The sequence below is a fragment of the Erythranthe guttata genome, chromosome 1 (assembly GCF_056151865.1).
Source record: "Erythranthe guttata isolate IM_541 chromosome 1, IM_541, whole genome shotgun sequence".
NCBI lineage: Eukaryota > Viridiplantae > Streptophyta > Magnoliopsida > Lamiales > Phrymaceae > Erythranthe > Erythranthe guttata.
Window position 1 is genome coordinate 1,145,309 of NC_142533.1, and position 26,591 is coordinate 1,171,899.

General features: G+C 32.8%; 6 protein-coding genes across 9 annotated transcripts; 4 read left to right on the top strand and 2 right to left on the bottom strand.

Annotated features, from left to right (window-relative positions):
- Nucleotides 1-3,007: 3,007 nt before the first annotated feature.
- Nucleotides 3,008-4,717, top strand: LOC105975329 (uncharacterized). Its single transcript, XM_013000511.2, has 3 exons — nucleotides 3,008-3,153; nucleotides 3,560-3,883; nucleotides 3,972-4,717. Exons 2-3 carry the CDS (start codon nucleotides 3,791-3,793, stop codon nucleotides 4,566-4,568), a joined length of 690 nt encoding a protein of 229 aa, XP_012855965.2. The 5' UTR covers nucleotides 3,008-3,153; nucleotides 3,560-3,790; the 3' UTR covers nucleotides 4,569-4,717.
- Nucleotides 4,718-4,748: 31 nt separating this feature from the next.
- LOC105975328 (P-loop containing nucleoside triphosphate hydrolases superfamily protein) lies at nucleotides 4,749-7,264 on the bottom strand. The gene is made up of 4 exons (XM_013000509.2): nucleotides 6,547-7,264; nucleotides 5,939-6,008; nucleotides 5,549-5,711; nucleotides 4,749-5,132 (listed from the first exon to the last, which is right to left on the bottom strand). Exons 1-4 carry the CDS (start codon nucleotides 7,076-7,078, stop codon nucleotides 4,914-4,916), a joined length of 984 nt encoding a protein of 327 aa, XP_012855963.2. The 5' UTR covers nucleotides 7,079-7,264; the 3' UTR covers nucleotides 4,749-4,913.
- A 571-nt stretch (nucleotides 7,265-7,835) lies between these two features.
- LOC105975227 (uncharacterized) lies at nucleotides 7,836-9,646 on the top strand. Its single transcript, XM_013000401.2, has 2 exons — nucleotides 7,836-8,164; nucleotides 8,308-9,646. Exons 1-2 carry the CDS (start codon nucleotides 7,901-7,903, stop codon nucleotides 9,310-9,312), a joined length of 1,269 nt encoding a protein of 422 aa, XP_012855855.2. The 5' UTR covers nucleotides 7,836-7,900; the 3' UTR covers nucleotides 9,313-9,646.
- Nucleotides 9,647-10,933: 1,287 nt separating this feature from the next.
- LOC105975384 (Rhomboid-related intramembrane serine protease family protein) lies at nucleotides 10,934-12,853 on the bottom strand. 3 transcript variants are annotated; one of them, XM_088815243.1, is made up of 7 exons: nucleotides 12,609-12,853; nucleotides 12,066-12,190; nucleotides 11,830-11,915; nucleotides 11,715-11,755; nucleotides 11,456-11,622; nucleotides 11,272-11,359; nucleotides 10,934-11,187 (listed from the first exon to the last, which is right to left on the bottom strand). In XM_088815243.1, exons 1-7 carry the CDS (start codon nucleotides 12,814-12,816, stop codon nucleotides 11,066-11,068), a joined length of 837 nt encoding a protein of 278 aa, XP_088671369.1. In that variant the 5' UTR covers nucleotides 12,817-12,853; the 3' UTR covers nucleotides 10,934-11,065. The 3 variants fall into 3 exon arrangements, with proteins under 3 accessions (XP_088671369.1, XP_088671363.1, XP_012856034.2); XM_088815237.1 differs by having other exon boundaries at nucleotides 11,272-11,364; XM_013000580.2 differs by having other exon boundaries at nucleotides 11,272-11,334; nucleotides 12,609-12,850.
- A 4,156-nt stretch (nucleotides 12,854-17,009) lies between these two features.
- On the top strand, nucleotides 17,010-21,004 carry LOC105975348 (Sulfite exporter TauE/SafE family protein). Of its 2 annotated transcripts, none has more exons than XM_013000538.2 (12): nucleotides 17,010-17,591; nucleotides 18,200-18,359; nucleotides 18,568-18,768; nucleotides 18,870-18,934; nucleotides 19,087-19,114; nucleotides 19,221-19,309; nucleotides 19,410-19,496; nucleotides 19,619-19,669; nucleotides 19,779-20,000; nucleotides 20,264-20,357; nucleotides 20,475-20,615; nucleotides 20,697-21,004. In XM_013000538.2, the coding sequence occupies exons 1-12, from the start codon at nucleotides 17,370-17,372 to the stop codon at nucleotides 20,780-20,782; spliced, it is 1,446 nt and encodes a 481-aa protein (XP_012855992.1). In that variant the 5' UTR covers nucleotides 17,010-17,369; the 3' UTR covers nucleotides 20,783-21,004. The 2 variants fall into 2 exon arrangements, with proteins under 2 accessions (XP_012855992.1, XP_012855993.1); XM_013000539.2 differs by having other exon boundaries at nucleotides 17,069-17,591; nucleotides 19,233-19,309.
- Nucleotides 21,005-23,337: 2,333 nt separating this feature from the next.
- On the top strand, nucleotides 23,338-26,081 carry LOC105975366 (coiled-coil protein). The gene is made up of 6 exons (XM_013000561.2): nucleotides 23,338-23,598; nucleotides 24,279-24,406; nucleotides 24,581-24,684; nucleotides 24,799-24,886; nucleotides 25,084-25,145; nucleotides 25,616-26,081. The coding sequence occupies exons 1-6, from the start codon at nucleotides 23,486-23,488 to the stop codon at nucleotides 25,766-25,768; spliced, it is 648 nt and encodes a 215-aa protein (XP_012856015.1). The 5' UTR covers nucleotides 23,338-23,485; the 3' UTR covers nucleotides 25,769-26,081.
- The last annotated feature ends 510 nt before the right edge of the window (nucleotides 26,082-26,591 follow it).

Here is a 26,591-nt window from a genome sequence, read left to right on the forward strand (position 1 = left end):
TGTTAGACAAATGTGTGAAATTACTTACTATATAATGCGGTCGTATCATTAAATTGAGGGTATGGATTATTAACGGGTTACAGATCGGTGCCAAAGTACTTACTATATACGATTTTCTTTAGGGTGAGATACTCGTGTTCGTATCACATTTTAGACACCTCTAATTACCATTCATTTCAAACGAATAAAATCTGAACCGTTGAATAAAAAAATTATTAGATGGGAAATTATATGGTTTCAACTTAATTTTCATCATTTAAATAAATAAATTCATCATCAAATATTATATTTAAATGACAAATTGCACGTATGAACAAAATTGGTTACAAAATTGGTTACATGTTTATATAGTCTACATGTCATTCCATTAACAAATCGTGGCTCACAAGTTGCTATAATGAGTCTATGTTACAATCACGTGACTCAACAATTATTACATATATTATCAATAGATTGGAAAATATCGATATCTATAAATTATATTTCAAATTGCCAAATTAATTATGGTAACAATTTATAATTTATTTTTTACTCTAATATAGAACAATAAAACTAGTAGGGTTTTCTTGGAAATTTTATACTAATTTTGATTTAGTACATAAATAAAATTTTGTATTTATTTATAAAATACAATAGAAAATACTAATAAATGGTAAGTAAGTATATATATATATATATATATATATATATATATATATATATATATATATATATATATATATATATATATATTGGGAAATTAATAAATAAAAGAAAATAGCTCCGTGTGCAGCGGCGCATTCTCTCAGCACCAGAATGTCAATAAGCTTATGTCCTTTTCAAATTCAACAAATTAATAAAACAAAAAACAGCCTAAAATTGGAATTATTTAATAATAATAATTATTATTATTATTATTATTATTATTGGTTCATTTTTCTAGAATTTATTATCATTATGTATATAAATATATATATCGACCCCACTAACTCAAGTATGATGATGGGCTGATATTCTCTCTCACTCTCTCTCTCTATATATCTCTCTCTAATATTTAAACACACACAAAGAGAGAAGTGAAAAACCTTAAATGAAAAAAAAAAAAGGCATCTTGAGTTACTGAGAAGGTTCCAAGAACACGAAAACAGAAAGTAGCAGAAAATTTTGTGTGAATTATTTTATTTTATTTATTTATATTTATATATTTTCAAACTTGAAGATCGATAAATAAACCAAAAGCTAAATGACATTTTTTCGTAACAGCTTTCCATGCAAGCCTTTTCTGAGAAGTCAATCAATTTATTTGTACATAATTACTATTTCACTACCCACAGTTTTCTGTATTTTTCAACTAGCTCCATATATAGTCGGTGACATGTCTCTAGAATTATATTAAAAAATATATAGATATATATATATAAACATATATTATTTATTATATATTTTGCTTTAATTTAGAAAATTAATCTTATGGAAGTCCGAAATAGTCACTATGTCACATGCGTGCACGATAGATCTCCTAAAATTATATACACATGTCTTATTAATTACTATTAATTAACTAAATTAAGATACTTTTTTTTTTATTTAACTAAAGTTTTTTTTTTTTGATATATTATGTACAATAAATTAATATTGGAATATAAAGTGGAAATATTTATAAATTAATTAATATTGTTATGCTTGTGTGTGAAATTTTGTTATATGTACTAACAAATTAATACTATTAATGCACATGGAACTTGTAACGTTGTGCATTTCAAACTTTTAATTATTTATTTTCTTCCCCAAAACCCACCAAAAGCTATCAAACAAACCTATTTTATTTTTTCTCTCAAAATAAATAAATAATAAATAATAATAATAAAGAAATAAATAAATAAATATTGCCTATTTGTAACAACTTTTTAAATGTCAGACCTTTTTAATTTTCTGTGTTTTTCAACAAGTCTTTCAGTTTCAAATACCCACATATTTGACTTATTATATATGATGTGATTTAGCCTCTTATAGACTTTGGGTCACACATTTTGGCTTCTTTCATTATGTATTTATTCATCTTATGTATAACCCAAATCCCACTTTTATTTAATTATTCCAATAATTGTGTGTCACATATATATATTAATTAATATTTAAATCCCACATGCATGCACCTATATATATGACGTACTCAAGAATGTGTCATTTGAATTTTTTTGAAATAATATTTTCTAATAATAATAAATATTTGTATGAAATTAAAACTATGTCGTATTGCTGGTAAAATTTAGTACACCCTGCAAAGATGCTGGTTTTTTTTGGTGGGATTTTTTTCCCAATTTGAATTTAAATAATTTTGTTTTTATGGGTGTCTTCTTTGTCTTTCATTAAAATTTTCAATTCGAGCAATCACTTTCTCCTTGCATTACACTTAGCAAGAAAAAAATAGATAGGGACTTTACCTTCACATTTCTTTTGAAAATGGACCATTACCAAATTTACAAATACATTTTGTAGCTTAGTGATTATCCTCGAAAATAAACACGTATAGCGACACGTGATGCATACGAAAAATCAAGTTACTTGAACTAATTTCGTTCCTGCCTCGATTGGTTATCAAACATAAATTTTGAAAAAAAATCAAATGCACTTTAACACTAATATGTTTGGCTCGATTGGATTAACCCTAACGTATGATTAATTAGAGAGGAGTTCTCGAGTGTGAGGCTTGATTCCAGCAGTGGAGGGAGCCCGTAGCCGGAGTATTTTCTATTTCTCATTTAGTATATGCTTGTACTACTTATGAATAAATTTATTTATTTATTATTCAATTCGTTATTAATATTTAAAAATAGTAATTGAGTTCAACGACTACCCAACAGACTATTTACATGAAAGTCCAATAGAAAATGATAATGCATAAAATCCCAATTTGGCTACAAAATAAAGCCCAATGGGCCTAAAAAGAGAAAGCCCGATATTTAGAATAAAGCCCAATGGGGTTCAACCACTCTCAACCAGCAATTCCGGCCATCCCTTTTGATTCTCCGCTCTTGTTTCTCTCTCTCCATCACTGGTTTTTCTCTCTCTAGTTTCCATTTTCGTTCTAATGATTTTTGATTCAACAGGGGAAGCGAAACGGTGAAATTCTGGAAAGAGGGGAAAGTAAGGAACGAAAACACGCGCAGAGAGGTGAATTTCTGTACGTATTTTCTGTATAAATTAGGGTGTAAATATTGTGGCGGATTCGATTTGGTATTTGTATTTGGAAAACTGAATTTATGAAAAAATGGTGAAATTGTATAAATTAGTGTGTGTGTGTGTGTAATTTGAAGCAGAAAATGAGAAATTTTGCTCTTTTGAGATCTCTTATATGTATGTTAACCCCAATTTGTTCTATTCTAGATGTGTATACACACACATCCACGTGTGTATCTGTGTGATTATATGTATATTTTGTAAGTTTTTTAGACCAAATTTGGTATTATGTAGTGAATCATTCCAACAAATGTACACTAAATGGATATCGTATTCGTGCTTTTCGATTATCGCGAATCATGGCTTAACCAGTGAGAACCTTTACTTTTTATTGTTGTAGAGCTTCCGTGATTCCAAAATCTTGATAAAGATGAGGAATTGCCGGCGAACTTCTTCGTACTCGCGTGAAGAAGACTTACACTTGTGCCACGTATATCTCGATATATCGCGCTGCCCTATTAGATGAGCAGAGTCAAAGGGGCAATTATGGACACTAATTGATAACGAGTACCACAGCACAAAACCGAAGTCTATTACTCAGCGTAGACCGAAAAGATCCTTGTGTGCTCGGATGCGAGTTATTCTCGCTGCAGTTGACAAATTGAAAGGATGCATTCAGCAAGTGGAGGATCTTAATCTTGTTGATGCTTCCGAACAAGAAATCGTGAGTAGTATAATGATAATAATAATTTGTAGTGTTTGCTGATAAAAGATTGTATTTTGTTCGTTAAAAGATTGTGTTATGTTTGCAGTTATTTCGAGCTAGATCTCTCTTAATAAAAGATGCTAATTTCAAGAAAGGGTTCAGATTCGATCACTTATGGCCCCTCCTTAAAGATATCGAGAAATACGGATACGAGATTAACACGAATGGAGGAGGAGGAGCAGTCTTTGAGTTTGAGGGGCAAAATTGTAATAATGTACCGTCACTGTTAAAGTCACTCTCGGAGGACAAAGCTCCGTCTTCGTCTCAATCAATATCTCCTGGACTATCTTCATCTTCACTAAACGAAAACGAAGAAAATCTCGAGGGTACCGCAAGTCAAAAGGGGGAAAAAGTGACAAGGCGAAGTGACGAAGAAGGCGCGAAACTTGTTGAAGCCATTAGAGAAGAAAATAGAAAACTGGCTCAAATGTTGAAAGAGGACTACGAGTGCCGGCAGAAAGCTACACAGGTCGAAGCCCAAAACGAGTCGAAGAAATTAGCCATGGCAGAATATCGAGAAGATAATAAGATTTTACTAAAAGATTTGAATTCAATAACGGATTTGAATCTACGCGAGCTGTTCGTAAATGAACAGAAGAGAATTCTGCTGAAAAGATCTCAACAAGGCCAAGGATCCCTTTAGATATCAATGAATGTATTTTTCTAGATTTCTAATTATTTTTATAGTTTTTGAATTTGGTTAAAATGTAGAGTTTTTTATCTCATTATTGATTTTCGCTCCTGCTCGTTAATTTATTATAATTCGTTGTAAATATTATCGACTAGTCGAAATATACAGTATTTGAATGGCCCTGAAAAAAAATGGCTAAATGTCACAAGATGTGTATTATAGAATGCAATTCTATTACAAAAAAAAAAAAAAAAAAAAAAAAAAAAAAACATCGACTGAAAAATGTAAATTAGTACTCTATTTAAGGTTGTTCCTACAGAAATCTCAATAATTTATAGGCGATATCGAAAAAACGAGTTAATGCTTGAGCCAGTAATTCCTTAACTGAGACATGTGCAGCAATATTTCGTCACGGCCTTGATTAGTGACACTGCTTGTCATAATCCAAGGTGGTGCTGTTGTGAAGAAATCTCGTATCAGTGCCTGAAAGTCGTGCACGTTTTCTTCGGGCCTTTTACCTCCGTTCTTTTTCTTCTTCCGTTTGTCACATTTCGTGAATACCAAAGTCATCGGAATCTGGAAAATTAAGAAAATCTAGTCATTATAACTATATTTGCTCGATATAGTGTATGTATTATCGACATAGGATCATTACATATTACATTCTCATGGCCAATGTAATCTTAATCAATCTTGTCAATCCCATCAACATTCCCAAACGAGGACTAGGGATGGTACTAGGTTTGCAAAAAGTAGAGAAAAAAAAAATGGATACCACTTGATAGACAATATAATCCAATATTCGGGGGGTTTAGGTTTCAAGCTCGTGATAAAAGAACATTCCCGGATTTTAATCGAGCATATAAATGATATTTAGTTCAAACTCAATCCCCTACTGTTACCCGATCCCAAATCCCAATGAATCAAATCAAACGAATCGAATCAATCTTATCAAAACCCATCAACAATTTCAAAATCGGATTATAACGAACCTGATTTTGTCCCAACCAACTAGCATACTCGAGATCAATCTTTTTAGCAGGAATGCTGGCATCAATTAGAAGGAATACTGATACAAGGTTTGGCCGGTTTATGAAGTAGTCTTTAGTGAATTTCGCCCAGTCCGTTCGCACCTCGTGTGGCGCAGATGCATAACTAATCAACAAAAATATACAATTATTAATCGTGTCAATCATCACATTTTTTTTTTATTTTTTTTCATCTACAAATAATCTGATAGGATAACAAATTGCTATCGTCGTCACTTGGCACGCATATGAACAATAATAAATTAAGTAGTAAACATTTCTTTACATTTCTTCGAAGAAATAATATTAGGTCATAGACAAAAGTGCAAGTTTTTGGAAGAGTCGATTGAATACCCGTAGCCAGGCAAATCCACCAAGTACCAGCTGTCGTTTATGCGAAAATGGTTGATGCATTGTGTTTTTCCTGCAAAAAAAGAAAAGGTGACGAGAGTTGCATTATCTCCATTGAAATAGTTTTATTACAGAAAAAAATAAACTACAATGAATAGTTCGATTTAAACTTGAACGAGGTACATAAACTTATCACAAGCCAAGCCTAGTCCAAATCCCGAATATGTGTCGACCAATCCCCGAATCCAAAACTAGTTTTGATGGTATTCAAATTAATCTAGAATATGCCCTCCCCACAATTTTTAATCCTTCGTACTCGGCTAAGAACTACTCTGCAATTAGCATATTCGTAATCTAACTTCAACTCCAATACATTTTTCTTCCGTATATCGTCTCGTTTCAGAGCCAAGTTCCGAATAATTACAAGCAAGACACATATACAACTCCTTCGAATTACTCCAAAATTATATAAACCAAATATCAATTCCGAGAAACGACGAGATTACGAATACCTTCGAACCCTAATAACTTAACTTCAACAATATACTAAAATTCACCAAAAACTGAAACAACAACACACAGACACACACAGAGAGAGTTGTGTTCGATACCGGGCTTTTTGGAAGTAAGAGCGAGTTTCTTGCGCCGAACGAGCGAGTTAAGAAGCGACGATTTGCCGACATTGGACCGGCCAACGAGGGCGAACTCCGGTATCCCATCGGAGGGGCAGTCCTCAGTCGCCACGCTGCTCTTCACAAAATCAGCATTCACCACGTCGACGGTGCCGCCGGCGTACTTCCCCACCAGAATGTTCGACCCCTTGAGTATTCTCGCGCTCAGCGGCGCCTTCTTAATCGACGAGACGTCTGTTTCTGGTGGGAAGAAGAGGTTTTCTGGAGAAAGCAACAAGCTTCCTTGCTCCTGTCTGCCTGGCGACCGAACCACGGCGGCGGCGGCGGCGGTGGTGGTGGGGGTGGAGAAGTGGGAGAGGGGTACTGCTAGGGGTGAAGATTCGGGTTCGGGTTTGGTTTTGGATAAGAGGGTTGAGGTGATTAGGAAGAATCTTTGTTGGGGTTTGGGAGATGTGAGAGGTGCGATTAGAAAGTGTGAATGGAATCTTGGCAATTTGTTCGTTATAAACATTTCTTCTTCTTCTTCTTCTTCGCTGTGTGTGTGTGTGTGTTTTGTGTGTGTAATTGGGATTTTCAGTGAAAGGGCAGAGGGGATTATTTTGCGACTGGATTGTTTTGGCTTAATTCGCAATTACAGGCCCCCCGAGGTTTGGTTTATATCAAAAAACACCCTACTTTGCTATGTGAATTAGCTATTTAGCCCAAAATGAGAGACACAACTCAAAGGCGCTATGCTGCAAACACGACTTCAGTTGTATAAATAAAACTTTGAGCAAATTGGACTTCACCCCCTTGCAAATGTTTTTTTTAATTTACCCCCACAAAATAAAAAATTGAGACTGCCACTTCGAAATTGCAATTCGATGCACTTTGCCCCAAATGTGTACTTTCGGTCTCTTCTCACTGGATTAAGGGTGTATATGCCATTTTACTTTTTCCGCTTGAGAATCATCTTTTCAGAATTACTTAGGGTCCCAACTTAACAAAATTTGCTTCCAAATTATACGAAATTTTCTTCCAAAATCGACAAAATTAATTCTTTGTTCTTCATAATCATTTTAATGTAGGGTAAGAAAAAGTTAAATGACATTTAAATCCTTAAAAGATGAAATTACCCTTCCAATTTACTCAACCGACAAGAATTAAATTGTGAATACACATTTAGGGCAAAGTGTACCCAGTTGTATATTTCGAGGGGGCAATCCATTTTTTGTATTTTGAGGGGGAAAAGTGCAAAACCGGCATATTTGTAGGGAGTGAAATGAAATTTGCCCTAAAACTTTTTAGCCAGAAGAAGGCCGGCCGGAAACTGAGCAAAAATCGAATCAAATCAATGGCGGCAGCAAGCAGCAGAATTTCGCGACCGATTTTTCGACCGGAAAACCGTTCGCTGATAACCGAAAGCGGCCGCCGATTAGCACGACTCTTATTCACCACCGCGTCGACTGATATTCCTCTGCTCCAGAAGCTGCTAAAGGCGCCGCTTTCGAAAATAGGGGCAACCCTAGACTCTGAGTTCACCTCCGACTCGGCCGAGTTTCCGTCGGCTGCTCTTCTCTCTTCTCTCAATTCCTCCGCTCCGCAGAAAGCTAATTTGGTAATCAAATTGATCTTCTGTAATTTTTTTAATTATTTTTGTGTTTTGTTTAATTTCAGAATAAATTCATGTATACCTAATCAGATTCACCATATGCATTTTTTCTGCAATCATGAACAATATCCGATTCTTGTTATAGCCAGGTTATCGAATGGAAATTAGATAAACTAACCGAACACGAGTCGAAAAATCACGATCGTTACGCTCAATTGATATCTTTATGCAAGAACATCCGAAATCTCCGAATTGCATTCCGTGTATTTTCTTCGATGGAGGCTCGGGGAATTAAACCTACATCGACGATCTTCAACGCACTTATACACACAAGCTTATCTTCGGGTAATTTACTCACAGCATTAAGCTTATTCGAAACAATGGAGGCTTCTTCGGAGGGCGGCTACAAACCTGATTCGGACACCTACGATGCGTTCATTTCGGCATATGCGAATTTGGGGAATAAAAATGCAACTGAATCTTGGTTGACGGCTAAAAAGGAATCGGGATTTTCGGTCGATGCTCAAACGTATGGTTTTCTCGTACAATGTTGTGTCAAATCGAAAAAATACGACGATGCTCGAAAGTACTTTGATGAAATGATATTATCGGGACTAATGCCTAACGAGTCGATAATTGAAAACATGATTACTATGTATTGTCAGCTAAGAAATCCGATTAGGGTCAAAGACATTTTGAAGCTTGTGGTGGATTATAGGTTAAAGATTGATCGGAATACGGTTAAAAAGGTTTTGGATTTGTACGGTGGGCTGGGATTGGTGGATGAGCTGGAAGAGTTAGTATTGACTTTGACCGAGTCTGGTCAAACTTCGGAAGTTCTTTCGCTGGTTCATTGCTCGGTGATAAGATTATATGCTGAGGTGGATAGATTGAACGATGTGGAGTACTCTGTGGGAAGAATGCTGAAGGGTGGAATCTCGTTCGGCTGCGAAGAGGATGTTGAAAAGGTGATTTGTTCGTATTTTAGGGCAGAGGCTTATGATAGGCTGGATTTATTTCTGGAATGTATACGAGATTCTTACAAGCTTACGAGATCGATTTACGAGTTATTGGGCGCTGGATATCGAAGGGCGGGGCTTTCGGAGAAATTAAATGCGGTGGTTAATGAAATGAAAGTGGCTGGTTTTTCGTAGTTCTTGAATTATATTTTGCCACTCGTTCTCCATAAATTAAGTAGCAAAAATGCAGATGGTTGGAGAATGCAGATTCTCTGTGATTTAATAATCGGGTTTCGACGGACGCGATGAATAGAAAGAGCTTGGATCGGATGCAACCGAGAGTGCGCCTTTCGGTTCTTGAACTCCGTCTTGACCAGGCCTTGTATCTTATTTTTGTGTTTACTATAAATTGATGTAATTTATATTTATTTATTTTTACTATAAATTGTTCTTAAAAATCATTAATTATTTGAGAGTTGTATTTGAACTTTGAAAATTATAATAAATGAATTTGATTAATTAGTAATTACCATTTGAGTTGAGCTAGAAATGGTTATAATCAAGTTTTAAGTGTAGAACACATCATTATATCAAAGATCAAATTTGTTTAGATGATATTTGTCGAACGAACGTACGAATGGGATCATATATTTACATGTTTGGTTTGTTATTTTAACAAAACAAGACGTTCGTTCCACATTTTCAAACGAGCTTTTCACAGTCGGTTTTTGTGCCGATCGAGAGTAGTTATAAATTATCTCGTTTCACAGCTAGCATAATTAGCTCTAACTCATGTTATTAATAATTAAGTTTTCAGGAGATTGAAAATAATATTATGGGAAAACAGTAAACCAAACAAGCCCTATTCGTATATTAGAGATATTAATATTAAAAACTAATTATCATTAATTACCAAATTTAATTATCAAAATCCATTAATATATTTTTAGGAAGTTCAAAACACTTGACAAACAAAACTTGCAATTAATTAAATCAATATATTTCAATTTAATAATAAATAAATAAAACATGGACCGATGGATGGATCAGCTGTGTAGCAACTAGCTAGCAAGAAACATAATAAGAAGCAAACAAGGAAAAGACGAAGAGAAATACACAGCAGGCAAACTCTAAGAAGATGATCAACCGGGTCACGACCCGACCCGAGTGCGAAAATGGGAGGCAGCATCACTACTCCCACCGAATACAATTGGTGTGTTTGTTGGTCTGCACTCTGCACTCAGTCTGCAGTAATTCTGTTGTCAAACAAATCACCTGATTTGATCTTTTTTTTTTTTTTTTTTTTTTTGTCTTTATTTCCAACATATATGCATGCAATTAGGATGGACGTACGTACGGCGCTGCAACTAAAATCGACGGCTGAGATGATATGTCAAAGCCAGACTTTCATCTGGTCCTTTGATTAAAATTTTTAGTGATGATGAGATGGCTGTGTGTGATTTATTGAAAGTTTGGGGCCAATTTGTAATTTATTGAAACTATTTGTGGGCTAGAAGAAATAATTTAATCCGTCTGTTGGGCCGCGAAGGTAATTAATAAAGCCCAATGTTTTTTGATGCTTTATCATATGCCCATATTTTTTAATAAAATTAATAATAAAATGAATTATCTTTTTTTTCTTTTCTTTGCAGTATTTCCATATTTTCACCTTATTTAATTTATTTAGTATTTTATTACTCCCATCTCTACAAAGTCAAAAATATATCTACTTTTAAAATTTGTCATAAAATATATATAATTTTGCCGATTTTTTTCCCTTCTCACGTTGCAAAATTCGATCGTGTTCTGGTGTGGATGTTGAATGAATTGAAGTAATAAATATGCAAAACGGCGAATACATTTCCGATGCATAAATGGCGTACGGAAACGAAACAATAATGTTAAATACAAATGTTATTATTTATTATCATCTGTAGATGAAGGAACACTACTGAGAAGCCATATCAAGAAAACACCGATAAGTGCACCTGAGAGATGTGCTATGTGATTTACATTCTGCATAGCGTAACCTCCTCCTATATTTGCCGATGCTTGCGCTGCTTCCATCACCTAATTCATCAGTTCATTAGGGGGGAAACGAAGAAAAAAGAAAAGGATTTTCGACGTAGTTAAGAAATCGAAATATGATATTACCTTTTCTACGACAAACTGACCCAATATAAGAACTTCGAGTATCTTCCTCCAATCCCAAGACATCTGCAGCCACAACAAAGTCGAAACGCTATTCTATTATTATCGATATACACGAGTTTCCGCACCTCTACAAAATTGACTTAAAAAAAAAATCGACTTAATAATAATAGTCAACATAACACACCTTCACGAGAACACTGACTGCAAAGAGTCCAAAAACGGCACCGGATGCACCTATAGAAACCACATTTCTCGGTAAAACTAACCACGAAACAAGGTTTGCCCCTACGCCGGTCAATATATAGAAAATCCACAAGGCAAAGTTTCCTTCTTCTTCTTCAACAAGTTTTCCTGGTTAAACAATAATATTCACAATCAAGAAAACTACCAATTTCCGTGTACACAAAAGTCGTGAGAAATAACTGCACAAAAAAAAGTCTCACCAAAAATATACAAGAAAAACAGATTGCTCGATAGATGGCTCCTATAAAGCAATTTAGATTATCAGTGTTACACCAAATTCCGAGCGTATTCATATTAGAGAAATAGTTGACTTACCAGCTCGCATGACAAAACGTTGCAGTTATGAACTGGTACCAAACAGGCTGGCTGTGGTACAGATACAGTGTCTTAATCCAAGAAACCTGGAAAACGGAGGAATTTTCTTGTTAAATTTAGAACAAGTAAATTAACTGTATCGATTAATTTCTTTCGTTTCACAGTTCAAGACCGAATTTTGCTACATTTCTGTCCACTGAAAGGTAAGAATTTGTAAGAAGGGGATGATGTGAGACCTTGAAAACGTGATCCGCCAAATATATGCCAAGATTCAAGAGTAGAATCCAGAATATGCCGTTGACTTGCTTATGCGATCCCCTTTTCTCGTTGGCCTTTCCGATTTCCAGCTGTGATATCATGTCTAAGTGAAAAATGGGTGTAAAACTTTATGGAAATTGAAATTCGTGCATTTTGGTTAAGTATAAGTTTATTGTTTCTGTAGAATTACCAAATCCCTAAAAATCAAATCATCATAAAAAGGCATAAATTAAGCCGATTCCCTTGCTAAAGACAAAATTCAGGAAATTGAAGTAGTGTATAGAAATTCCCGAGCAGAATCCGAGCTGCTGAAGTCCCAATTTATTCAAAAAAAGAGAAGAAAAAAAGACAAGTTTTCTTCCCTCGAAACTGGATAATGCACACCAAATGTTTGTGAAAATTCCCCACACAAAAAACAAGCGAGAAACGCTGAAATCCCGAATCAAAAACACTAAAAACAAACAATTCTCTAATTTCAGAGGCGTAAATACGAATCAATCGAAGAGGAAGCTACAGCTGACCTGAATCGCGGTTCATCCTGCAGAGCAGCAATCTAGAAGCGTGGGGTTTTGCCGATGACTTAAAAGAAAGGCAGCTGACTTTGGACGGAGGAAGAGGAGGCGACGCAGCAACAACCGTGGGCATTAGCTTGAAGGAATGATCCCCGCCATGGGATTTAACCACCGGCGGAAACCGCAGCTTCTGCTGAAGACGAAGCTGTATCATCATCCTCGTTGTTCTTGGATTATAATTCACAACGGAAAAAAAAAAAAAAAAAAAAACCAATTTTAAAATAATGACAACATTTCTCGTTGAAGTCGCGTTTTTACAAAAACACGCTTATTGTTTTGGTATATGTGAATTGACACTTTTACCCTTCTCACAGCGGCCCATTAGACTATAGTATATACAATACAACTGTATTATTGATCCAATAATATTGGGCTTTGTATATAAGCTGTAATACGCCAACTTTTGGGTAAGGGCAATTTGGTTACTCATTAAAAATTAAATGATTTTTAAATCTAAAATTATGATTTTTTTTAGAAATTATAGATGTAGCCCTATATTTTTAATATTTTCCCCGTATTATCGTATTCAACATTTTGGAAAATGGAGTTTTCCTGTTTCCCGTATCCGCGTTCTTATGTTCGTGCTACAGTGGGTCGTGAGTGTTACAAATGGAAGGGAATTTTCCAATTTTGGAACCACTGGTTTTTTTTTATTTAATTAAATTTACTATTATATTTTTTTCTACAAAAATAAATCTGAATAATCGAATATATTAATACATACCAACCACGACAAAGTGACTAGTTGAACTACAAAAAGGTATCTAAATAATAGTAAATTGGTTTTGAGTGGTCGACAGATTTTCTTTTTCTTTTTTAATATTTTTTTTTGTTTTTATTATTTTTGTGGTTGACTACACAAAAGATTCTCATCTTTGTCTGTTTTCCCTTAATTCTTTTTTTCTTATGTATATTTAATTACAATATTAAACATTTTGTATTTTGTCTACTTATGAAAAGGTGTATCCCTTTCTTTGGAATAGTACATCTACATGTTAGCTTTTGTGTATAATTCATTATTATTATTATATATATATATATATATATATATATATATATATATATATATATATATATATATATATATATATATATATATATATATATATATGGTATTATAGCAAGATCAAATGAAAACTCACCAAAAAAAAATTCCATCTGCAATGGTTCAAAATATATAAAACTCATCTGCGTGCATGCGATAAAAATTCCACGTGCAAGATTTCAAAAAATAACATGACTGCACGTGAGGAAAATTCAAAGTGCAAAACTTTAAATATATAACTCGAGACAACCCATACATGTAAAACTTTAAATTTAGCCCATTAAACCCGATAAATGGAGTGTTCAATACTCGCTAAACTATGGTGTGTAAAGTATTAATATGCTAGTATAAATATTTTGAAAAAATCTTAGAAATAAATTATAGGAAAATAATAATTAAATTAAATCAACTTACTAATAAAAATTATTCTTTTCTTTAAATTCTAACAACAAAAAGTCAAATCAAGACGCATGAAAGAATATAACGTGCATGGCATCACGTGTAGGGCAATATAATACTCTAAATAATTGCAAGAAGCTAAAAAGATAGCTCCAAAATTTCTACAATTTGCAATATGTCACTTTATATTAAAATAACAAATTATAAAATACTTTTTTTTAAAATATTGGATCTCATAGAGTGTTTTGATTGTTTTTTGGACATCTCAAAATATATTTTTAACTGTAAAAATTATTATCTATATGTGATCCTATATTTTTCACACACTTTAAAAATATAATTTCTAAAATATCTAGTGTTATTAATAAATTAATAATTTATTTGTATCCCATCAAAAATTAATAATATTGATAATTAATAATTAATGTAATTAAACGAAACTAAGTAATAAGATCCCATCTAAAATCGAAAACATATGGCATTTAAGGATCATGTCACTACACTACATGATTATTAATTTAAGCTTGACACCCTAAGACATGCTTTCATGTCACTACACTACATGATTATTTACTAATGATTCCATTCTAAACAATTAAGAATATTTGATAGTTAGATTTCATTTATATAGTTAGAGTACAAGATTTTCTACATATTTAGAGGGTGTTCCGCTAAGTTTATAGGCTGTTAAAAAGAGCTTATAAAACGTATGATAAATTTTTCAAAAATTTTTCAAAAATTTTTCAATTTTTTTAAAAAAACAAGTTGTTTAAGAGCAAATAAGATTTTTCTTTCAGAAGTACTTTTATAGCCACATCTTTTTATTTAAGATCTTATAATTATCCAAAATAACTTTGAAGTATACAATTCAAACACATTCTAAATTAGTTTTAAAATTAAGACATAACTACTTATAAATTCTTAAAACAACTTATTGGATGTAAGATTTTATTAGCTGTTTAAAATAAAATTAGTCAAATGTGCTTTAACCCAAACTTTTCAATAAATATTCATTAGCCCAATCGTATAATATAGATAGCCTAATTAATTGTTAGTCCAAATAGGGTTGAATATATATATATATATATATATATATATATATATATATATATATATATATATATATATATATATATATATAATCATATTAAACTAAGAGAAAAAAATCCATTATTATATTTGTGGATCGACCCAACAAATTTTTAATAGTACAATAAAAATTTAATTTGACCATTTAATAGTCAAACCATACTGTATACTTCCTCCGATCCGTCCAAATTTAAATGTCGTTTTGGGTTGTTTTGCACATATTAAGAAAATCAATAAATGCGCATAGATTATAGTAAAAGAACATGTAAAATTACTAAATTATCCTTGACATTTATTGATTCTCAACTAATTAATTAGGAGTGATTAAGCGTAAAATTGAAAATAATACAATTAATGCTTCATTGAAAATATAAAACGACAAATAATTTTGGACAAAAAAAACTCTTTAAAAAAACATATAATATGTGACAGAGGGAGTATATTGTAAGGTCGGCATTCATTCATAAATCATAAATGAGTTATAAATTAGCCCACTGGCACTAAATTTAATTGTTATTTTTGCACATTTATGACCATCACATGGAAACAAACAATTTTTTTTTTTAATTTAAAGCACCAAGTTGAAAGTAAGCCAGTAAATTAAAAAAAAATAACAATAATAAATAAATAGAAATTGGGTCCATATCATTTAGATAATAAATATATTATTTATTTAATAAAATAGCTCGAACACAGTCCGACCCACTAAAATTAAAATCAACTTAAACATAATCAAATCGAACGATGGAGCTTTAGTTAAACCCGACTTAATTATCGATCCTATGTTTTATTAAGGTAATGGGATTTCTTCAAAGTCAACATCAAGAGTTTGGATTATATCTTGAAATAAGTTACCTTTTTATTCATTTTTTACACAATTTGAACCCTAAAACAGAGCTCCAACAATGAAATGGAAAAATGCAAAATTTGTTAAAATCTAACTTTGGTTTCTCAAAAATGAGAAACCAAAATTAAAATATAACAAATGTGTAAAAGTAAAAAAATAATAAAATAACCACAAACCATCTGGTTTCAATCTCTAAATCTACAGAAAATTCAACCCCCAGCTGGTTTAACTACCAAATTAATTCAATCATAAATAAATTATAGGTATATCTGTAAACTACATTTTGTTTTAAAGCCAAAATGTTTAATTCCAAATAAATTCTTATAAAATAATAGAACTACATATATGTATCTAGTTGAGGTTAAAATTATAAATTGATGAAAGTATTTGTGTGCAATGTACTAATTCAGTAATTCTAGATTTAATTGTAAAAAATAATAAAATATAATTATTGTGTAAATTATAACATTGTTCATTTGTTAAACTATGGATATAGATAACCAATTTTAAAACATCTATTGGATATCGGTCAAATCCAACTAGACTTACTATTTTTGAAACATAAATTCTATTTTTAAAATTAGTTTTGTTACAATGTCAATTAAAATAATAAAAAAAAAATCCCGAAAAACGGAATTTTCAAAATCGAATCGGGACGGAATCCTATTCAAATTCCGATTTCAATTAAAAAAAATCATAAATGAAAATTAAAACAGTGTAGCAAAATTGATTTTTTTTTTTTTTTTTTGTTGTTGAATCTCCAAAAGTCAATTTTAATCGCCTCTTCAAAATTTCAATAATCCGTGTTTAATTTAATCTTATTTAAAATAAAATAAAAGAATTAATAATAATATAATAATAGTAGACAGCCAGTTAAGATCTTTACTCCAATTTTTTAATACGATTCTGAGGTCAGATAAACGTGGCGTAAACTAGATACGTGGGCCCCACATGGCATCCACAAAACGCTGTCGTTTCGTGCTGCCATCATGTACAATGCATCGCCTTCAATACTCTCTCTCTCTATTTATGGTGATTGCCTATCAAATTGTCTCCCACTCTACCTGCTCCTCTCTCTCTCTCTCTCCTCTTTCTCTCTCTACCCTTTCTCACATTCACCACAAATTTCACTCGATCGGCCAACCCATTTTCAGGAATTTTTCTTTTCTTCTTTTGTTTCTTCATTCAACGAATAAACGAAGACCCTTTTGGACTCGTACTGCAAAAAAATTGTCGAAAAGGCGGAGCTTTTTTAATTTTTAATTTTTTTTTGTTGTTGTGGGAATAATTTGCCCTAAAAGTTAGGATCTTGGATATTCCCCCTTTTTAAATGGCGGGAAATCTAGAGAGATGGAAGGCTTTCGGGCCATTTTTCACAGTTGTGTGGAGCTTTCTGCTGGCATCGATCTTCGTATCTGCAGAGAGAAGCTTGAAGAAGGAATATTCGTCGCGGATCGCGATCGAAACTCGCGATTCAGATTCCGATATCTTAACATCTGTTGTCAATTTCCTCTGGCAGGGAAATAACTCGGGTTACCACCACGTTTGGCCGGTGAGTTTGATCCGACTCTAAATCATCATCAACAACTTTTATTTTTATTTTTATTATTTTTGTATTTTATTTTTTTGGATTATGAATTATCTATTGCTATTATTGGAGGGTTGTTGTGTTGGTTAATGGACCTAGTCAATGATTTGTTTACTAGTAGATGAAATTGATCTAGTTCCATTTTACAATGTTGAGTGATCATAAATCATAATTCATAGGATGTATAAATGCATTTTACATTTGAAAAAAACTCTACGGTGATATATATGCTAATGCTATGTTCGTCGTATTATACAAAAAAATTGAGAAATTAATATGGAGAAAAAAAAAGGCATATAACTGATTACTGGAATCGGTATTCGGTACGCACACCCATGTCGATTGCGTTTACATGTAAAAATCTATGATGATATGCTATGCTCGTCGTATTACACGAAAAATCGAGAAATTAATATGGAAAAAAACGCATATAACTGATTACTGGAATCGGTACGCACACCCATGTTGATCACGTCACATAAACTTCTTGTATTCGATTTCTATATTTGCAATGTTAAAATATGCAGAGTGAGTCATTCGTTTTTAATGGTATTATTTATTGATCTCTATAGGATCTGAAATTCAACTGGAAAATAGTTGTCGGTAGCATAATTGGATTCCTCGGAGCAGCCTTTGGGAGTGTAGGTGGTGTCGGCGGTGGCGGCATATTCGTGCCTATGCTCACTCTTATTATTGGATTCGATCCAAAGTCAGCAACTGCAATCTCTAAATGTAAGAAAAAAAATGTATTCTTTATATAAATCGAAAACCAATGTTTAATCAAACAAGCTCTTTTGTTCTTGATTTTTTGAGCTTTGAATCGATTATTAAACTATCGACGAGTTTTCTTTCTTGACTGTTTAGAATGTTCAAAGATTTGATTTTTAATTATTTTTTTTATCATTCGTAAGGCAATTAAAAAATGCGTTCTTTTTTACAGGTATGATTATGGGGGGTGCAGTGTCGACAGTTTACTACAATCTTAAACTCAGACATCCCACAATTGACATGCCTATTATCGATTACGACTTGGCTGTTCTTATCCAACCAATGCTTATGCTAGGAATTAGTATCGGTGTTGCTTTCAATGTGGTGTTTGCAGATTGGATGGTCACCGTTCTTCTAATCATTCTCTTTTTAGGTGAAAATGTTGGTTAAGCGCAATTTATTACTGAATTTTTTTTTCTTTTTTTTCGTTGCCCAATTCAACGTAGATTGAATTAGTATGATGGTTTGTTGCAGGTACATCAACTAAGGCATTCTTTAAAGGGCTCGAAACTTGGAAGAAAGAAACTATCATGAAAAAGGTATTAAAAAAATATATATAAAAATTTTCTTGTTTCTTGATAATTGGTCTACGTTCGATGTGAACTTTTGTTACTATATATATGACCCTGACTAAACAATGCAATATTTCGGTGATTTTTGACATGCTTTCGATATATTTGCCTTGTTACAGGAAGCTGCGAAGCGATACGAAGCAAATGGTGAGTGGATTAAAAGAAACCATTTTTCTTAACACATTCACTTTTTTTTTTTTTTTTTTAACATCCTCTTGTTATTGAAGCACGTTTTTCTCGTGTGTATTGTAAGGTGACGGTAAAGAAGAAGCATACAAGCTTCTCCCCGGTGGGCCCAGTAACAATGCAGGAAAAGAGTTTAAAGACTTTGAAGAACCAACTGTAAGAAATCTCTTTGAACTAGTTTTAACTTCCGCGAAAAAAAATATAAAAAAAAATCCCACCCTTTTTGTTTTTACAATAAATATTCCGCTTACTTCAGGTCGGAATTATCGAGAATGTTTGTTGGAAGGAGTGCGGGCTTCTCTTTTTCGTGTGGTTCTCATTTCTCGCACTGCAGATCCTGAAGGTTTTTTTGTCTTTCAATTTTATTTTTTTAATTTTCTTTTTAATCCTACATACTCGACAATTCTCCGAAATCATTGGAACTGTAGCATTTACCTTTTATTTTTATTTTTTGAATTGGAACAGATGTATACAACTACTTGTTCGGTTACCTACTGGACAGTTAACTTGCTTCAGGTATTTCTGCTCTTTCAAACGCTTATTTTTCAGTTATCATATAATCTTTAAATCTTATAACGGAAAAATTCTCCGTTTTTTATTTATTTTTTAATATTTTAATATTCAGATTCCAGTATCAATGGGAGTATCTGGTTACGAAGCACTTAGTCTATACAAGGGATGGAGAAAACTTGGATCAAAGGGAGACGAAGGTACAAACTTTAAAGTACACCAGCTCCTCGTTTACGGCTTCTTCGGAATTCTTGCCGGTTTGGTAGGCGGCCTTCTTGGTCTTGGTGGTGGTTTTATCATGGGCCCACTCTTTCTCGAATTAGGCATTCCTCCTCAGGTCACTTCCTTCTCTATTTAAACCCGAATTTTTTTTTATTTTTTATTTATTTTTTATTTTTGGTTTTTGGAAACAAGAAGAAAATGCGGAAAAAGATTAAATTTTTATGCACACACAAATGTTTCAAATGATGAATAGTCATATGAATATTCTTTGAAAGTCAAGAAAAAAATTGGTACTAATTGCTTCTTGCGTTTTTTTTCTTTTATAAATTAAGATGTGTGGTTATAAATTATAAATGTGAATTTTAAAATTGTCGTCAGGTTTCAAGTGCGACGGCCACCTTTGCCATGATGTTCTCTTCATCCATGTCGGTGGTTGAATATTACCTTCTAAAACGATTTCCCGTCCCTTATGGTTAGTACCTCTTTTTAACGTATATATACACACAAATATATACATATATATATAGAGAGCGTGAGAAATGGTATTTCGAAATTGAAATTAAATTTGTGCAATATAAATTTCCGACAGCTCTGTACTTTGTTGCTGTTGCAACTGTGGCTGCTTTCATCGGACAACATTTTGTAAGAAAGTTGATCATCATACTCGGGAGGGCGTCCATAATTATCTTCATTCTTGCATCCACAATATTTATCAGTGCAATTTCCCTAGGTCAGTATCGAAAACTATATAAATCTTGATTTTTTTTTTTATGATAATTTATTTATTCTTTTATTGGGTTAATAAAAACAGGTGGAGTTGGCATTTCGAATATGATCGGAAAGATTGAACGAAACGAGTACATGGGATTCGAGAACCTCTGCAAGTATCAAGTCTAGTTAGTATATTTGTTCGTTCCACATTTTTATAGTTCAGAAGACGATTTTGATTATTATTATTTTTTTAATTTAAAAAAAATCGAAATGTTTGAAATGGTTTGCCATTTCAATGCAGACAATTGTATTTTTGTTTTTGTAAGAGTGTGCTCCTTCTAGGTTAGCTCAAGGAGTTGCACATTGATTAAGTTGAAATTTATTCTTATGGAATGTGTGCTTCTAGAATACTTGTGAGGTAACAATTGCATAATATTTTATTTTATTTTTCTTTTTTTCCTAGTGGAAATTCAAGAAAATAGGTTGAATATATAGCAACATTTGAATTATTTATAAATAAAAAATGGATTCTCATTACTCAATTATAAAAAGAAGATGCTCCACAAATTGGGGATAAAAAAGGCTATATTCCCTTGTAATAAAACCAATCAATTATTTCAACCTTTAGGGATAAGAATTGGATATGAATTTGTTCCCTTTTTATTTTTGTTTTTATTTTTTATTCCTTAGCATATATCACGAAATCGAAATCGAACTCTGTTCACAAATGTTCTTCTTCAGTTTGACTATTACTAGTATGGGCAAATTACGGCCACCCCTGAGGTATGGTCAAATAACGAAAAAACCTCTCTTGTTTGGGTAATTACAACCACTCCCCTTCTTTTAAATATTTTTATATAAAATTTATGTAATTCGGTTATTTACCAAACCAAACTGTATATTTAGTTCGGTAAATGGCATGAAATGTTGGCGTACCATAATTTCGGGTTTACTGAATTAACATCTCTTAATTTACCTCTGGAGGGGTCTTTTTGTAAGATAATATATAGTTGAGGAGTGACTGTAATTATCCAAACATGAGGGGTATTTTGTAATCTGAGCCCGTAATTTGGCCTATTAGTATTTGGTTGTCCATATTCAACTTGGTGACAACTAAGTGACTAGGCAAGGGTTAGTGGGTGCTAAATAAATTTAGTAATCAAATAAAAAATTATAGATTGCAGAATATTTTATGTTCTTTTTCCAGAAAACAAAAATGTAATCTTCAAATGTGACATGTACTCTAATACTCTATTTCTTTCGTAATTTGGCCTTTTATGTATCATAAATATAGAAAGATTTATCAAGGACTTTTTGGGCAGCTTGCATCTTGAAGATGTTCATTTATTTGCAGATGACCCCAAAAGATTGTAATTTTAGCAAATTTCATCCTCATAATACTATTTGTTCTTGCATGAAATTAGGGGTAAAAGTGTTACATTGTTGTAGCTTTTTCTCTCAAAGCACCACACGTAATAAATTTAGGGTAAATAAGACTTAGCCCCTCGTGGTTTAAATTTTATGCACATAACCCCCATTGAACTTTCAATATTACACATTATCCTCTTGTATTTTAATAAAAGTACATAACCCCCCTCGTACTTCAAAAAATTTCCTCACCCGAGCATGATTATTTACCAAGCATGAATACCATATGGAGGTTATGTGCTTATATTAAAAGTAAAAAGGGGTCATGTGCACAAAATTCAAACTATAGGGGGCCATATACTTATATCAAAAGTACAAGGGAGTTATGTGCAATTTTAACTAAAAAATAAATAATATTTTCTCAGTGGTCGAAGTTATTATATACAAAATCTCTGGCCCAAGGGCCCACCAATTTCCCAGTTAATAGGCCCAATAAGAAGTAAGTAAACGGTCCACAGCTGACTCGTCCGGTCTGTACCAAAAAAAACCGGTTCGAAGAAATTGACAATTGACATTAGGCTGCGGCTATATGCAATACTCATTCTACTTGTGCAAGACCAAATTAAAGAAAGATTCTAAAAGATTCTATTTTATTAAGATGGAATGACAAATATGCCCATAAATTAAATTGGCTTTTTTTTCTCATGTAAGACCAAATACAAATAATGAGAAAAAAACAAAAATCGACACCAAGGTGTCGAAAAACTATGCTACAAATCGACACTTAAGCGTCGAATTTCATAGGTAAAAATCGACATTGACATGTCGAATTTATAGCACAAATTCAAATGTCGAATTTTATACCTCAAACTCGACATCTAAATGTCGGATTTTATACCTCAAAATCGACATCTAAATGTCGATTTTTACCTGTAAAATTCGACATGTACATGTCGAATTCGTTTGCGCGGGATTTTTTTTGGAAAATCGATATTCTAGCTAAAAAAACCCATAAATGCATACATTCTTGGGTTCTTCCATCGTAGAATCTTCTATTTTGATGTCTTCTGACTCCATACTTGTCATCTTTGTAAGATTTGTTGAGTTTTGATGATTTTGAATTTCTAGGTTTTGTGGGTTAATGGAGGAGGAAGGAGAAAGGTCTTGTGGTTTTTGGAAGATGGAGAAGATGAGGATTGGTCTTGTGATTTTGTGGTCTTGTGATAGGGTTTTTTGTGTTTTTGAATTTTTGGTCTTGCATATTTGGAATTTTTTATTTTTTTAATAAATAAGGGTATTATAGTATTTATACATTGAAAATTTTAATTTGGTCTTGCACAAGTGGAATTAGTCTTGCATATAGCCGCAGCCTTGACATTATTATATTGCGAAGAAACAGAGAAGGTGCGCAAAGGAGAGGCGTTCGGAAATTTCAATTGAATTAACATAATTCAACAATCTCAATAATTCCACAGAAGATAATCGAAACCCTAGAGAGAGAAAGAAGGAAGAGAAACGAAAATGGTGTTCTACTTCAAGGCGCGACCGGAGGCCGGGGACTACACCATTTTCATGGGACTCGACAAGTATGAGAACGAGGAGCTCATCAAATACGGCTTTCCCGAAGACATTTGGTACTTTTTTTTTTTTTTTAATTTAATGGATTTTTCTTTTTCTTCTCATTTCAACTCTTTAATTCGATGGATAGATCTTGAATTTGTTTATTGGAGTTGATTTGAGCTATTTTTGAGAATTGCGGTTCCAATAAATGTTTTGGTGCTTTAGAATGAAGAAAGTTGCAATTACTAATTTTTTTTTTTGGGGATATTGTTTTTTTTTTTTTTTTTATTATTATTATTCTGAAGAAGCTCAATCATATATGGATTTTAATGGAGAATTTCCGGTTGGGAATTTGTTGAATTTGAAAATGGAAGGCATGCTGTTTGTTTAGATTAAACACGAATTAGGTTTGTTTGCGTTTGGTGAAGGGAATTCCTCTTTGCCAGAGAGTAAAATTCATTAAATAATCATATTTCATGCGAATGGTGGCTCGGGTTTAATTCAGTTGACTGTAAGATGAAATCTTCAATTTTGGTTGTAAGTTTTGAGTTTTATCCCCGCATTGCAAATTCAGTTGAGTTGGCAATTGAATCTTAAAAAATAGCTTAGTTTGTTGAATTTCATCTATTGAGCATGACTGTTAAATGAATTTTAAGTCTGACCACGGTGATTTGCGGAGGAGTTAAATACCTTAATATACTTCTGTAAGGTTAACCCCTGTTACAACTTACGTAACAGGAATGATTTTGTGCAGGTTCCATGTGGACAAAATGTCTTCAGCCCATGTTTATCTGAGATTGCACAAGGGTCAAACCATTGATGATATATCTGAAGGGGTATTGGAAGATTGTGTCCAACTGGTTAAAGCAAATTCCATCCAAGGCAAGTGATTCGTTCGTGTTCAGTGTTTTGTTTCAATTTTTTATCGACTGTAGCTTATCTATCTAACTCTTCTCAGTTTGCTGAAGAATTTGAATGTTTTGTCGAATCAGATGCTAATGTTTTTTTTTTATAGTTACAATATGTTATTTTGATTTTATTTCTTTGATCTTGTAGGAAATAAAGTGAACAATGTCGACGTTGTTTACACCCCTTGGCAGAATCTTAAGAAGACTCCATCCATGGATGTTGGACAAGTCGGTTTCTATAGTTCAAAAATGGTGAGCTTTGTTATGTGTGTGTCTCTCCTAATCACTTTATTCGTTTTTTCCTGCACCTGGATATATTCATTTGGTTGATATTGGAGATCAAAGTTATTGTTTTTTCTTGCTTAGGTTCGTACTGTGAGAGTGGAAAAGCGAGTAAATGAGATTGTTAACCGTTTAAACAGGACAAAGGTGGAAAGAACTCCAGATCTGAAAGGTGAATATGCAGTTCTTATTTGAAAACACTAAATTTTTGGGGGCATTTCTTGTTATGTTACCCAGTAATCATGCTTTTCCACGTCTTATTTGCTCTTCTACCACACGTCTTCTGAGTTTCAGGACTTTTCTAAGTATCATGCTTTAAAGTTATCCATTCAGTATAACATATTATGATTTGTTCTTTCATGTGTCTAGCTGAACGAGAGGCAGTTAATGCAGCTGAAAGAGCAGAGAGAAAACAGCAGCTTCGTGATAAAGTGAGTCATATAGTCTTTTCGTTATATAGTCTTTTCGTTTACTTTAAGTTTATATATCTAGTTAAATTTCTGTTTTGGGTTCGTCATGAATATATAGCGGACGTTTATCTCATACTTGTCTACTTGTTGTCATTGGTATACAGATTAAGTTTGGTATGTTATTTTAATTTCCTTTAAGAAGTAGTTGTGGTGCCCTGGTTCAATTTTAATCGGTCGGGATATGCAAAATCTAATCCAGCTTTCTCTGTTGGCTGATTTTTGTATAGACCATCTTTGATTGTGGTTCTAATAACTTAAGTTAAAATATACTTCTTGCCCAATACACATTAGCATCATAACATTAACAAAATCAGCTTGTTAAAAATCAGCTGCTCTGTGGTTTGGTTTGTTTTCCTCTTTAAAATAATCACTATTTATATAAAGTAAAATAGCAATTTTCTGACTGATCGATGTTCGTAAATGTTTTGCAGAAACGACGAGAAGATTTAGACAAACTCGAAAAGGAGAGACAGGCTGAATTAAGGAGCTACAAAAATTTGATGGTAGCTGAGAAGATGACCTCTAACAAGGACATAGCATCTGCGAACAAGTCCCTGCAAGAACTCGAGGAAGATTTCATGTGACACCCGAAAAAAATCAATAAATTTGTCAAAAGTTCACTTGTTAATCGAGAGGATGTGGCTTATTTCATACGGGGAGGGACTCCAAAGAAGATCGAGAGAGAAGTTGATAGTTGGGTCGGGGCAGAGGGTGATTTTTTTGTTGTATTGTGTCCTTAAGACATAAATATGCACTTATCTTTGTGAAATCAAATCATTGGTCTTAAAAAAGCTTTCAAATTGTATTAATAATAGCTCGAGAGCATAGATCTATGGTTTGAGAGCCGGTGAACGAGCTTAGCGCAATTCAATTTTCGAAATTTCTTTTTTTGAGGAATATTTCTCTCTAATCTTTCCCACAAGGATATATGTATATTAAAATGAATTGACATCAAATGATTAATGTTCAACATGTTAAATATAAAGAAACACTTGGTCTGCAAAAAGCAGCAGAAAGTAATTAGTTCCACCTAATGGTTGTTTGTATTCTAATCATCAAACTTAAAATTATATAATTAACTTGAAATTGTGCCTCAAATCTTGTTATTATTTCTTCGTTTCTTCGTGTTTTCTTTGGCAGGCAGCCGAAATATAAATCATTACAGTAACTCCAACTTTTCGACTAAGCTGCAAAGAAATGATGGCAAGTTGTTGGAGATATATTCTTTTCTCATAAAATGAAAGATTGCTTGATATGTATACAAAGTGCATAGAAAATTCAAGGCCACTTTTCTAATTATTTTTCGTAATATATATATATTTTTTTCGTTTTTCCATACGTCGAAAAATCTCTCTAAACGGGATGTGAACGCGTGTACTAATTTTCAGAAAATGTGAATATTTAAAA